The sequence below is a fragment of the Myiozetetes cayanensis genome, unplaced genomic scaffold (assembly GCF_022539395.1).
Source record: "Myiozetetes cayanensis isolate MyiCay16 unplaced genomic scaffold, myiCay2020 scf21, whole genome shotgun sequence".
NCBI classification, from domain to species: domain Eukaryota; kingdom Metazoa; phylum Chordata; class Aves; order Passeriformes; family Tyrannidae; genus Myiozetetes; species Myiozetetes cayanensis.
The window spans coordinates 9,517,611-9,532,111 of NW_026087423.1; the positions used below are offsets into that span (position 1 = coordinate 9,517,611).

Sequence of the window (14,501 nt, forward strand, 5' to 3'; positions counted from 1 at the left end):
TGCCACACTACAGGCAGCACCCTGTGCCTCCTCAGTTACGGGTGGAAACGGACCAGCCCAATGCCCAAAGCCAAGGGGACACAGATCCCACAGGCTGCAGCTGCTCAGGCTCCAGGCAAGTTTTAAAACAAAGGATAGAACTGGCAGAGACCCAGGCAAGCCTGGGAGGGCAGAGCCAAAGCAGGGTTCTGTGCAGAGGTTGAGGGTACTCAAAGCCCGAGAAGCTGCAGAGGGAAACAGCTCCGGGTGCAGGAGGGACACAAGCCCTGCAGGAACTCAGCCAAGGCACTGCTAAAACTGACGGCTTCCCTTTTGCTCTTTTGCAACACTTTCCCTCTGAGGCCATAAAACCCAGTCAGCCAGGACAGCCTGGGCTTGCAAATGCCCCCGCTTAACTGAGTGAACCACGCTGAGTAATTCATGGGATAGAAAAAAACCCTCACTGCTGCTCCCCAAAAGAGAAGGATTTCACAAAGGAAACCCCTCCTCTGTGAGCTGGGGGACAGCACAGAGTGATGCCACATCCCAGCACAACAGACACCCCAAAAGCCCTGCCAAGGTGCCCCCGTGCCCTGCCACCTACCCAGCTCTGCGCTCTGCTGCGGCGTGGCCGCCTCCTCGTTGTTGGCTTCGTTGGCCATGGAGCGGGTGATGCGGCCCTTGCGCCGGCCCTGGCTGTTGGCAGTTTTGCGACCTTTGGAGGTGACGGTTTCTTTCTCATCGTTGTCTTCCCCGGACGTGTCGTCGTTCTTGTCCCTGCAAGAACAGGCAGAAAAGAAAAGAAAACCAAAAAAACGTTGTTGGGTTGATCTGATTTTCAGGTCAAGCAATTATTTCTCTGCATGTGTTTGGGGATGCTTTTTTTTTTTTTTTTTTCCTCTTTTATTTTGTTTTGTTGGTCTTTGGGGGGGGCAGGTCTGCATTTTTTTTTTGCAGACGCAGGCTCTTTTCCTGGCCGGGATTGGAGGTGGGGTGATTTGTGGTGGGGTTTTCTTTCTGCAGCTGGCTGCAGCTCCACCACCAAGTGCACACAGAGACCTGACGGAGACAGGTTTAATACCAGACCATTCAAATTCATCCCTGCCTCCTCCTCATTTATCTTCCTGAAAGGGACCTGCTGGTAAATGTCTTTGCAGCCTAGATATAATGAAGCCAGATGTTCTTTTAAACCAAGTATTAAGCCCATTACAGATAGCGAGCGGTCTGCGTGCCAACCTTTCCCTGCCACGGCACTGATGCTCGGCGTGAGGGAGGGAGGGCTGGCTGGAGCCCCTCATCTGGGAGTGCTCACGTTGACATCAATAACACTAAAGGTGAAGTGCCGCGCTCTGCTGCGCCTGGATTGCTCCTCCAGCTCCCGGAGGCTCCCCTAACAACAAAACAGGCTGGAGGATCAGAGGAGCTTTGCAGATTGATTGGGTTGATATAAAAAAAAAGCGTATTGAGTTGCTTTCCCAGTTTGGGAGCAGCAGGGAAGAGGAATGAGGAGGAGGCTCTGCCTTTCACTCCCTGTGGAGGAGGTAAGGTGGGCACACATGATCCTGCACAGGGTCAAGCAGCCCTGGACCACGCTGCATCCCACAACCTCATCCCATTGCTGCAGACCCAGCCCAATGCCCAGCTCTCACTGGAGCCAGGCAGGGAAGGTTGTCCTTACTTTGTCAGTTCTTCTTTGTCATTTTCTGTTTCCTGCTTGTCTTCCTCCTTCTCTCCCTCCTTCTCTTTTTCTTTCTCTTTTTCATCTTTCTCTTCTTGGCTGCTCCGGGGCATTTGCTGCTGCTGCAAAACAAGGGATGTAAAATAAACCAACCCCTCAGTGCTGAGGCAGACACATGGCAGCACCTGGGCCAACCCAAACAACCGCCACAAAACAATGCCGGGGGCAAGAGGCCAAGAGGAAAGAGCTGCAGGCAGAGGGTGCAGGCAGGGCACTGCTGGAGGCCACAGGGGCCGAAAGCTTTCCGGGGAGATCAGAGGTAGTTCAGGATCAGCCAAGGCAGCTGCACTCTGGCTCCTGTTCCCCGCAGCAGGACAGCCCTTGCAGCTCCCTTGGGATCAGGCAGCAAGAGAGGATCTGATGCAGGGGTAAGGCAGGGAGGTGAGAACAACCCCCCTGTTCCTGCAGACCATGGCTTAGCCACATGGGTGGTGATTTGCAGCCAGTGGGATGCACTTTGCTGGAGCACGAAGGAGACGGGGGCACCAGTGACACCCCAAGGCTCAGCAATACAAAGACTGTGATCCTTTTCCCAAGCATTTGACAGCCCGTGGGGAAAGTTTGTGACTCTGTATGACCAAGCAGTGGAAGTGCCCAGCTCCCTGCCCGCTCTGGCACCACCTGGCACCCTCTGCAGAAGCCGTGTGCCCAACCACCCCAATGCTGCTGCTGCTGCTCGGACTGAAGGCACCCCGGTACCCCAGGGAGGGACACAGTGATTATTATAGTTCTGGATTTTGTTTCAACAGCTGCAGGAAGGAGGTTGCTGGGGAGGCCTGGTTCCCCTGACCTCCCTTCCCTCTGGCAACCAGCGAATGAGAGGCATTGCATAGAGAAGAAGAAATTAGAGACGGAAATGATTTATTAAACCATCCTGCTCCTGGTTAATGCAAGGCTGCTTGCTCCAGGAAACCCACACAGGCTCACCCGACCCCTGCCCAGGCTGCAGGGTTTCCACCACTAGGGAGAGAGTTTGGCGATGTAACAGGGGGGGAAATTGCCTTAAAATGGATTTATTAGCAGAAAGTACGATCCCAGGCAGCCTGGTATGGCTGGCACACAGCCATGCAGCAAGTGTGGACAAGGTGTCCCTGCATCCCTGCAGCCAATGGGACTGGCATGTCCCCAGTCTGCAGAACTGGGAGGCTGCTTTGAACATGGGCATCCCTGCAGCAGCAGCACTGGGTGCAAGTGAAGCTCTCTGCCCCCACAGGCTGGTGCTAAAATGAGAAGCGTGGAGCTGTCAAATGGAGCAGTTTAACGAGAAAACTGCTGATTCTTTCAGGTCCTGGTTCAACAAAAGTCCTTAAAACCCAGGCACTGCCATCACTGAAACCCCGCAGACTTTCAGTTCCTCTTTGTACGGGGGGTGGCAGCTGTGCCATCAGGATCCCCACATGCATGGCATGCTCAGCCAGCCCCTGCAGCACCTCCTTGCCAGAACAGAATCACAATGCATCAGCTCACAGTCCCATTGCAGCCCCATGGAACGGCTCCATGGGATGCAAGGCCAAGAGGACCCAGGGGAGAGGGAAGTCAGGGAACACTTGGGATGAGCACTGGGTTGCTTACGATCTTCCAAAGTCCACGGACTGCTAAGGCTTGGTTAATGGACTGTTTCCTGGCCAAGGAAAGTGTCATACCCAGCATACCAGGCACTGCCCTCACCAGCCCCCAAAAACAGGGAAGAAGGAGGAGGGCAGTGGACAAGCCTGCCGGGACAGAGAGGTGAGAAGCCTGCACTGGCTGCGGAGGAGCAAGGGATATCTGTCACACGCATTTCCCCAGCGCTGCCTTGAACTCTCTGACTCTGAGTCATGGCATGGTGAACCCTGAGTGTGGGTTCAGCCCAGACAGACACCCCTGAGGTGAGGGCTGTAACCTCCAAGGGCCCAGCGGACAGCTCTGCCTCAGCCCTGGCCATCACCACCCACACATTCCCCTCACCACAGGTTTTGGCAAGGGAGGGGAGCCCATACAAGGTCTGCAGTATTTCTACCACTCTACTGCAAATATTTTCTTTTGAGGGATGGGGGAAACCCTGCATCCCACAGATCCTAGCTCGTCTCCAGCTCTAAAGCCAGCCACAACCGTACAAGTCCCTGCCCCAACATCAGGCTGGTGCAGCTCCCAAGGGAAGCTTCAGCATCATCTTGTCTCTGCACTTGTTTGAACCAGGGGGCTGGCAGCCCAAGCAGCCACTGAGCTTTTCCCCAGAGAAACAGGGATTGCCTGGTAGGACATCGAATTAGGGCTTCTCCCAGTGCAGAGGTACATCTTGATCCAAGGATGCCCTCTAGTGCTTGCCCTGCTCCAGCCATGGGTGGGTGCCCGATTCCAGGAGAGAGAACCAGGTGGGCACAGCACCTTACACCCAGCAGGACAGACAGGACAGGTCTCACCTGTCAGATCTCTCCTGCCAGGGAGATATACTTAAAATAGGCAGCATTGTCACCATCAGGCTGTAGTGGGGAAAACTGACCTAGCTCCACACCCATGGTTGCACTCATGTCTTCATCTGAAGAAGGCTCCCAGCCAAATGCTGATCTGAAGCCTGGCAAGCCCACGGTGATGGCTTATCTCCTGTGCTAGAGCCTGGCTGTGTGGCAGGGCACCCTGCAAACCTCCCAGCCATGCTCAAGAATGTCACATCTCATCCATGGGTACCTGCTGGGCTGGAGACTGTGGGGCTGTCTGCAGCACCCAGAGCCCTTGGGGGGAGATGGCCCTCCAGGGTCCTGAATGAAGCCATTTGGGAGCTCAGCTACAAATGGCACACACAAATGGGACTGTCCCCCAGCGATCCACCACAGCAGCTGCCTCAGCCCATCCATGCTACATGCTCTACCCCAAACCTCAGACTGGCATCAGAACCACACTGTTAGCACAGCACAGTGCTGGGAAAGCCACAGCCAGGAACCCACAAGCTGTCCGGTCCCCCCTCCCGGCGCACGCTGCCCCCGCGGTGTGTGGGGAGGCTATTCTTAGTGCTGGACACGGACCAGCCCAGGATGATTCAAGGGACGGGACGCCATCCCAAAGCGTGACGGGCCAGGAAATGCTTCCCCAATTACCAGCTGATGTTTCCCTCTGATTCATGCCGCCCCAGCTAGAGGTGGACTGGCAGGTGGGTTGGCCCTTAGTGGACACACCAAAGGCTGGCACCAAAACTGCTCAGCTCCCGGCAAGCTTAAACCTCTCTCCACCTACATCCCTGCCACCCTGGGGATGAGGCACCCCACCTCCCGGAGGCAAACCAGCTACGTGCTCCCCACCTTGCACAAGAGGGTGAAGGGATGTGCCCGAGGCCAGGGAAGATGCCTGTGGCAGAGGGCAGGGCTGTCCCTCCCTCCCAGGTCAGACGCTCTAACCCCGGACCGCCCTTCCTCCTCCTCAGCATCGCTGCTGCTTGTTTTTGCTGCCGACACATCCTGTTTATTTAAAAAGGCCCCAGGACAAAATCGGACACGGGACGCGTGAGCGAGAGGGCCGACCCTGCCCCGAATCCAGGGGGACAGGCGGCCTCCTCCGCTCCCCGCGCTCCGGCCCGAGCTGCTCCGTAATTACAAACACCTGCTCACCTCTGCCCCAGCCTCCCGCCGGCCCCGGAGCAGCTGGAGCGGCGCAGAGCGCTGCCATTCCTCCCGGGAACACCGCGTTCCCGGGGCCCGCCGCAGGCACACACGCTCTCCCAGCGCCCGGCTCCCACCCGGAGCGACACGGCTCGCCCTGCCCGGCCAGCTCCATCGGCCAGCACGTCACCAGCAGCTCAGCTGCAATAAAGCTTCGCCTCCAAGCGCACTTTAGCGGGGACACCGGCTTCCAGGTAGGACCCGGACACCGAAACGCTGACCCTGCCGAGAACGAACCAACTTGCTGCGCGTCCTGGCAGCGGGACTTGCTGGGAGAAAGCCCCGGCGAGGAAGAGGTGCAGCTCCTCCCACTCTGTTTACTTCCTCTGCCGAGCCACTGCCTGCTTCTGGAAGCAGGACGGGAGGGCAGGAGGAGGTGGGGGAAGCAAATCCCCACCTTCGCCCTCTCCAGCCCCGGCGGAGACGCCTTCGCCTTGGCACGGAGACGCTGGAACGAGCCAGAAACCCCTTCCCAGCCGGCAGCGCGTCCCTCGCCCCCGAAGTGCCCCGCTCGCATGCTCACCGCCAGCTCCGGACCCGCATCTCCCCCAAATCACTCACCTCCCCGCTCCCCGGCTCCCGCGAGCGGCCGGTACCCGACAGCCCCATCGCCGGCTCCCGGCCCCTGCTCACCGCCCAGCCATCCGGGCGCGCTGTGCCTTACGTTCTCCGGCTCTGAAGGCTTCCTGACGATTTGCATAGTTAAGCCGTAAACTAACCACAACATTCCTCTTATGATTTTGCAATCTGCTGGAATAACGTGGTCGCTCTAAGTCGAGTCGATGAATCATCATCTATAAACCACAGCTCTCGTCACCGGGGCTCTCAGTGCTGGCTGCAGCCAGAGTGATTAATCCGCCAGGATGCCAAGCTTAACCTACAGTGCAGGGCTATTTATTTTCCAAACTTGCAAGCCTCCAGAAAAAGACTGCTGTCTTCCCAATCCCCTTTGTGGCGAGATGTGTCAGGTTGTGGCAGAGGACCAGGGACAGGGGACCTCCCTGTTACCCACAGGACACCCCAGTGTTAACCATTGGACCATGCACCTTGCAACTGAGGCACTCCTGCCCTTCCCTGGTCCCCTCTCACTCCCTGTGCCACAGCACCCTCAAAACATGCACCAAAACACCACTTTTGCCAGCAGGAATGAGCTCATCTCTAGGAGTCCAGTTCCTACACCAGAACAAACAGCTCCTGCCAACCCTGACCACACTGCTTGCTGCAGGACACACTGGTGGGGAACCAGGTCACTGTGATGGCACTGTGAGAGAGCCTGTCCCCAAGCCCAAGTGCCACTGGGGGTGGCATCTCCTTCTCTCCCATGCCAGGTTTCAAGTCTAGATTGGCTGCACAGGGGACACCATTTGGCTGCCAGCAAGTGCATCGTATCCCCTTCCCTCATTACAGTGCCCTGGGCTCTTATGGGAGATGCAACGTGCCATGGAAAACCACTGACTCCTGTTTGTTCCTTAAATCAGGAGGCAACAAGCCACAACCCCTGTACACCCCAGTGTAGAGGGAGCCATGTGTGCCACGCTGACTGTGAGTGGCACCTGGTTTTGGTGCCACTCGAGCTCATCCTCAGGCACTGCAGGCAGTGAGCTGCAGGGTTTTTACTCGAAGGCGGCTTTGCACCCTCGCCACAGGCTCACTGTGGCAGCACAGGGACACATGCCAACCCTCTCCCCAGCACGTTACACCAAAGCCTGCCTTGACAGGGACTTTGGAGGGAGCTACGTCCCACCAGTGTGAGCCCCAAGCCCTCTGGCAGTCGGGAGCACCGAGTCGGCTGTGCCGCCTCTCCTGCGTGCAGGCCACCAGCTCTTCACTTCTCCCGCGGGTGACTTCAGATCAACGGCATTTATGATGTTCTCCGGGGCACTCAGCTGCGGAGCAGGCTCAGGTCGAGGTCATTGCACGCAATCAGGGAGTTGCAAATTAAAACCAGCTCGAGATAAGCTGAAGACAAAAGGCCGACTCTACACTGGCCAGACACGCCTGGGGTTTGCTTTGCTGCTTCTCCAGGAGCCCCAGCACAGCTGCCATGGCCGTGGACATGCACGGGTGCCTCCTGAACATCTCATGGGATCCTGAAATGGCACCATGGGGCAGGATGCACTGCCCTCTGGGCAGCTGGCACTTGACTCTCACTCCTCTTCCCAGCCCCACAGATTCTGTGCAGGGCATCTTTACTAAGAACAGGGCTGGCATTATACAGCCATAGCTCAGGAGCATCCTCTCTCCACCACCTACATCCATCCTTCCACCCGCTTTCCAACTCTCCCTCTGGCACCAGTGAGAGCCAGGGCAGGGACTTGGCCACGGAGCACCTGCAGCACCAGCCTCTTTAGCCACCACATTGCCCAGGCACACAAAGTCCCCATGGAGCTTCCTTCCCCACCTGCCGATGTCGCAGCAGAGGGAGAAGCACCCACAGCTGGGGTTTGACACTGCAAACATTGCTCCCCACACCTCCCTACCAACCCTTGAGGCAGTCTGGACACGGAGCACAGGGAAGACAGCTTCAGAATACATAAGTGTGTCATGTAACTGACTCCCAGGGCCTGGAGCCTCTGATCCAATGGTCTGGAATGCCTCAGGCCTCACTGCCACCCACCGCCACGCAGCCTGGCTTCTCACGACCGCGCGCGGCACCCTCTGCTCATGGGAGAAACCACAAAGCAAAACAAGCCGCTGCCAAAACAACAAGGGGAGGAAGAAGAATGTCTGCCGGCGACTTGGCTTTGATTGCTTGTGTCCTGGGGCTGGGTTTGATGCTGTTGGCTGCAGAAGCAAGTCAAAAAAATCAAAGGGCCAGGCTCAGATTTGATAAGAATGATAGAGAGCACGGGGCTCACTCGGTCCGGCTCCAACAGCAATGGCCTCGAGCTGGGCTGTTCCTCTAATGGCAAACAACAAACTCTGCAAGCCTCAATCTTCACATGGCAGAGATGGACAACGCCAAAACCGTGCCCACCACCCCGGGAGACAAGGACAGGCCCCACATACACTTGCCAGTGCAGCTCTCCAGCACCACAGGCCACAAAACACAGCCAGGGTCAGCAGCAAAGCTCTGGTAGTCACAGCCAGGCTGCCCTGCCATGCCACAGGAAAGCCCTGTGCCATCTCCCAGGCTGATGGTCTTAAGGCAAGCAGCGTGTCAAGGGTGAGGAGGGGCTGGTTGTGGAACTGCAGTGATGCTGGACCCTGCAGCATCACTCGCCAGACCACGGCACAACTGTGCCCACTGCTCACACCTGAGCATGGCTTCATCTTGGGCAGTGCTGGGAGCTGGCTGGGCAGGAGAGCCATTCACCAGGGCCCTGTGTGGCTCAGTCCAGCACAGCTGACATTGCCACCTTTCCACCACTCACTCCATGATCCCAGTGAAGCACTGAAGTGATTTTTACAGGACCCTGCTCGCTCAGATCCCTCCTTGAATCACCGAGGGCTTTTCCATAAGAGGAAATGTTTCTTTTCTGGGTTGCTGCTGAGTTTTTTAAAAAGTGATTTGATTGCTTGCGAAGGGAAAAATGACCCGAGGGGAAGAGAACGTAACGTTTGGAAGCAGTAGAGATGAGCCCCCACTCTGTCCCAGGCAGGGAACACGTGTGTTCTCTTCCCTGTGGTTTGCTTTACCCGGCTCCCCCCTTCCTTGCTCCCAGCCCCCCCGGCCACATGCCGACCCCTCTCCGAGCCCTGTCAACAGAGGAAGGTGCTGGGTCAGCAGTTTGTGGGACACAGAGCAGCATCCATGCACGCCACAGACAACCAGGGGCAAAGCAAGCCCTGTATCCTCATGGAAGCCGACTCCCCCAGAATTTTCAGCTGTGCCTGCTTTAGAAAGCAACTCAGCAATGACCTATTTCCCATCCATTCCTAGTCAAACCTGGATCATAACAACAGATAAAACAACTCATCCGAAAATCCAACAGCTTCTACATCCTGCCAGGAAGATGCTGCAGATCCCTCACTGGGCTCGGCAATGCCCAGGCTGGATCCCAAACCCTGTCCTGAGGAGTACTCACGTGGGCACTGGTGTCGTGGGGCACTCGCTGCGAGGACACATCGACCTGCTGCTGGAGAAACACGAGTCCCAGCTCGGGGGCCAACCGGAATGAGGGGGTTCACCTCCCCTAAGTGACTATGTTATTATTGCTACCTGCAGATGTGATCAAGCAGCACGCAAGAGCCCGGCTGGGGGGGCCAAAGGGTCCATTGGCAGCCCGTGCCGGTGCTGCCCCGGAGGAAAGCGGCTGTCTGTCCCTGCCTGCTGGTGCTTGTCCCTGCTCTGAGACTACAGGTCTCCCTGCTGTCCCTGCACTGCTGTGTGGGACCCAGGGACCAGGCAGCCATCCTCCTGTGGCAACGCATCCTTCGATTCTTTTCCCAAATATGGCCACATCATTCTTATTAAATCACCCCCAAAACTGCAGCTGAGATTTCAGGAATGCGAGTTTCCATTGTGTTTGCCCGACTGTGCTGCCTGAAGGGGCAGCAGGGGAAACTGCTGCACCCTTGTGATGGGGGAATGAGCAGGATGCACCTTGCAGGGCATCCCTGGGGGACAGAGTTTGTGAGCAACTGGAGTCCAGACTGAAAGAGCGGGTGCCAAGGGAGGGTTACAGGACTGTAGTCAGCTCGAGCACCACTGGGTCTCACAGCTCACACACCTCTCCTGCACAGGCACCCCAATGTAAACCCACCTGTGACTGCAGGTTTGAAGACCAACAGCCTGTACTGAGCAGCACATGCACAGCACCCATGGGATTAACGCTCTGTGGGACGTTCTCCCCATGAAGCTGCACTCAAGGGGGACCAGGACCGCGGGATCTGGCCAGTTTTGACTTCTCATGGGTCCTGCAGCCTCAGCCTGGCCACCAGCAGTCCTGTCACACTGCAGATTTGTCCAGAAAATGAGCCAAATTCAAGCCCTTTTATGTCCCAGCAGTGACATCCCATAAGAAGATGAACCCATGCCCCAGCGCTGGCATCCCTGGCACCATTCCCAGCCAGGCAAACCGCTCCATCACAGACTACCCCTGATCATCTGCAGATAATTTCAGTGGTGTTTTAAATACAGCCCCAATCAGCACAGTCTTAAATGCCTGCAGAATAATTTGTTGGTATTTGTGGCACAAAGTTTACTGGCCACATCCAGGGCTGCATATGTATGATGTGTTGTATTATTACACCAGGACTTTGTGACAAGTATCTCCCTACATTTGAAAGAGAAGTTGTCAAACCCTTTGTCGCTAACGAGAAGCCACTCCCCAGACTGATGAAGATCAAATGCTTCCCAGAAACAAGTATCATTCCTCTCATTAGCTGCTGTGGTTACTGGAGCAGGGACACTTGCACAATTTGCAGTGTTAGAGGCAGTCTGCTGAGCTCTGGACTTGATCCTCGTGGAGGGAGGGGAGGCGACAGCATGGCAAAGCTGGAGTGTGGCAGGAGCTCTGCTCCTGCATTGGGGACAGGGTGCAGGGAGCCCTGGAGCCGTGGGCAGGCACTATTTGGAAGCCTGAGCCCTGCCAGCCCCTGCAACAGGGCTGCCGGTGGCCAGAGAAACCTGCCTGGCCAGGTTTTTCCTGAGGCTGCAGGACCCATGAGACATCAAACCTGGCCAGACCCTGCTGGGACAGCGCTTCAGCCAAAAAAGTAAACGGGTTGTTTATACAAATCTGGGCTAGGGCTGTTTATCTGCATTGGTGAGGCGAGTGGTTTGTGTTTGGGGAGGGCGGGACAGCGGCGGGATGGATAATTCGATTTGGGTTTTGGCAGGGGGCAGGGAAGAGGGTGGGCCTGGGAAAGGCTGTCGGGCCTGGCAGGGGACAGCGCAGGCCGCCTGGCCAGGTCACACCGTGGGTCTCCGCCCTGCTGGCACCTGGCCAGGTCACACCACAGGTCTCCGCCCTGCTGGCACCGCTCTCGGCACAGGAAGGGGGGTCTGGGCGGCTCCAGTCTCGCGGGTGCCACGGAGCAAGTCCTCGAAAGCGTCAAGGCTAACACGCAGGGCCCTTTCGCCAGGGAATACTTGAGCACCGTCTGACAGCAGCGCCGAGGGGGACCGGCATGACGGCACGTCCGGCGGGCCGTGTCCGTCCACCATGACTTCATCCCCCTCTGACTCATCCCCAGGGCGGGCAGGCGGCTCCTCCAGCCGCCCATCACCGCTGCCGACCGCCCGCCACTGCAGAGAGCATCGATGGCTGTGCCTGGCAGGATGGCCCCCCGCCTGCCCATCACGTGGGAGCCCCATGGCTTTTCCACCCAGGAATTCACTGGCACCACTGCAGAAAGCATACCTGACACGCTGTGGCCACTCCACTAGGACACGGGCAACACTACTCCGAAATCAAAGCAAATTCACTCAGGAATGAAAACCTTACGCTCTAAGCAGAACAGTTATGTTGAAGTACGGTCACTTTCCATCCAGCCCGGTTTCAGTCCAATGCTTGTGCTCCCATAGCCCAGCAAGACAGCTTCCCAAAGGACAAAGCACATGATGCTTCAATTTTGGGTGCTCCCGCTACAGAATTTGGGGGGTTCACAGAGAGACACTCTGAAAATATCCTGAAGACCAACGGCCACAGACCCCGAGGTGACACATTCGCACAAGAGCCTTTCATTACAAGCTCACGCAAATTTATGCTTATTACTGCACACTGACAATTGGATCAGACTGTTTTACCATGGCACAAATTCTTTTCTTTCCTTCCAATGAGAAATGACAACTAGGTAGCTATTTCTCTTCCCATCAATTCCCCCCTTGCAGGGTTAAATTGCCTTTTCCATACACGAAGACAGAGGATTATTTTAGAAATATCTTAATCTCAGGAGCCTTAATATTATGCATCGTGACCCACTGCACGTGGGTACCTTCCACTGATCAGTGCCGGGGAAGGCAGCGTGGCGGGAGCGTGAGCCCTGCCTTGGAGCGGGCGGCTGCTCCATTTTCTGACAAACTGGAAGTGGAATCATGTGAAGCCCCTGCTCTTGGCAGGAGATTTTTAACAATAAGTAGCAGCTTTAGGAGGAATATCCCTTGCCAGAGGACCATCAGCCAGGGAGCAGTGGGATTCTTATTTTTTAATGGACTTTTAATAAGCAGGCCACAAAGATAGTCCTGACACCACAGTAGCTTTATTTCTATGTGTAATTATCTCCCCTTCACTCTCAAGCTCCCCACAGCCTCCAAGAGCAAATAAGACCACCAACCTCTCCATGAGAAAATGAGGAAGAAACCAGCATAGGGCCACTTGAAATGCTCTTTGTATCAGACCTCATCCGCTCCTCTCATCTGATACAAAAGCCAACCTCTCCTCCCCTGCTCTAAATTAATTAAATCTCAGCTTTTGGCGTTTAACTGCTGGAACCCTTACCAGTAGGGAAATCCTTGCTCAGAGCACAGGCAGTGCTGGGAACACAGTGCCGTGCCTCCCAGTGCAGCAGGAAGATTGCCTAGGGCTCTGTCTCCTCCCTGTCCTTCATCCCATCACCATCTCTGGTGCCTAAGACTGGGCAAATAATGTCACAGCTGCTGGTGCTGGGTCAGCCCAAAGCTGCAGGCTCCTCAGTCACAGTCCCCGCTCCTCACCAGGCAACATCTCAAGACAAGGATGAGGGACCTACACAGGGTTACAAACAATCCAGGACCCCCTGGGAACAAGCAGGAGGATGGGCAGCCAATGTGCCAGCTGAGCCTTCAGGACGGGTTACTCCCAGACGAGCACAACTTCTGCAACACAGGCAGAATTTCAGCTGCTTCTGAAAAGACTCACTAAGCAAAATCCCACCAGGAGCATCCCTCCAGCCCAGCCCTCCAGGCTTGCCAGTATCTAACCTCTCCTGTGCTGGTTGGCTGCGTGCCAACCCAGCCTGGCCTGGGAAAGCAGTTCCCAAGGGAACAGTGCTCAAGGGAGATTGTGAAGGGGTGCAAGGAAGATGCTTCACTGCTCCCACCAGCTTCTGACAGGACTTTTAACAACACATTCCTCCCTTCATTACCACAAAATCCCACCCTTGCACAGCCTCCCCCTGCAGCACAGACCCAGCTGTGCTGCCTCCGCAGCCTATGCAGCAATGTGCCCTTCCCAAGCCTGCACACAGGCTCTTCTAGAGCTCCTCTCACGCAGCCTTGCAGGAAATGGATGCAAATACTGGAGGTAGCACAGCACAAAGTGTGCATCTCAAAACCCACCAAGAACTCTGGGGGAGAGCTGCTCCCAGCTGGATTATATACAGCAACTGCTGTTTTGCACCTCTCTCCTACTGCAAATTGTGCAGCCAGCCCATGGCTCTTAAAGTTTGTCTGAATATCCCACCTTCCACCCGAGCATCCAACAGTAATGGAAAATATGCACTGTGTCACTTCCCCTCCAAACTCAGGGGGACTCCTCTTTCAAAATCAATAATCTGGCTGAGATCTGCTCCAGGGGAGGTGCAGTCGCTTCCTTTGGTGCAATTCCAGCTTGCAAAAACAGTTCTGCCTTTTCCTACAGTCAATGAAACAAGTCTCTGCTTCCAAAGGCTGGCACTGAACGAGGTTCCAAAGGGCAACACAGATCTCCACTGCCCAGGCTAGACCAGACTCATAAGTGAGGGAAAGCGTCGTGGGAAATTCGCAGCTAGCGATGCTTTGGGTAATTTTAAAACCCAAAAAACAAATAGTCCCTGCCGGGTGCAGGATGGGCAAGCCTGTGCCCTCAGGGGTAGGTAGGCAGATGCAGAGAAAAGCCTCTCACTCTCCACACTTGCTCAATTTAACATTGAAACCAGAATGAGCTGTGCTAAATGTCTCCACCGCTAACTAGAAACAAATGTGGCCTCATGTTCTAGTTGCTGTGATCTAACAAAACAGACCATGGTAAACACTATAAAAATGTACTGGAGGGAACCACCCTGTGTTTGCTGGGAGAGGGACTGGATAATCTAATAGGGCTTTATCCATCTCTAATGTCTCTGAGAAAAAGAAGGGAAAATTGGGCCCCGTCCATGACATTCGTCATGTGCTAACTATTCTGATGTCTTAATGCTGCAGAAATCAAATTGGAGTGAGGCTACCTATCTGCTTCCCAATCAGGATCTAGGCCCAAGTGCTGCTTTTTATGGCCATGCAGTGTGAGGAGCTGCTGATGTCAGTGGTGGCA

General features: G+C 55.7%; 1 protein-coding gene across 10 annotated transcripts in view; it reads right to left on the minus strand.

The window, feature by feature from the left end:
• The window catches only part of NCOR2 (nuclear receptor corepressor 2), a 234,915-nt gene that overhangs the window by 58,037 nt on the left and 162,377 nt on the right, over positions 1–14,501 (minus strand). For 9 of the 10 annotated variants that reach the window (XM_050318213.1, XM_050318212.1, XM_050318211.1 and 6 more), the window contains 2 exons: positions 1,658–1,779; positions 584–756 (listed from right to left, as the gene is read on the minus strand). In XM_050318213.1, coding sequence (XP_050174170.1) covers positions 584–756; positions 1,658–1,779 — 295 coding nt within the window. Of the gene's footprint in view, positions 1–583; positions 757–1,657; positions 1,780–5,910; positions 6,037–14,501 lie in introns of those variants that run through there. The other variant, XM_050318214.1, reaches the window with a different exon arrangement.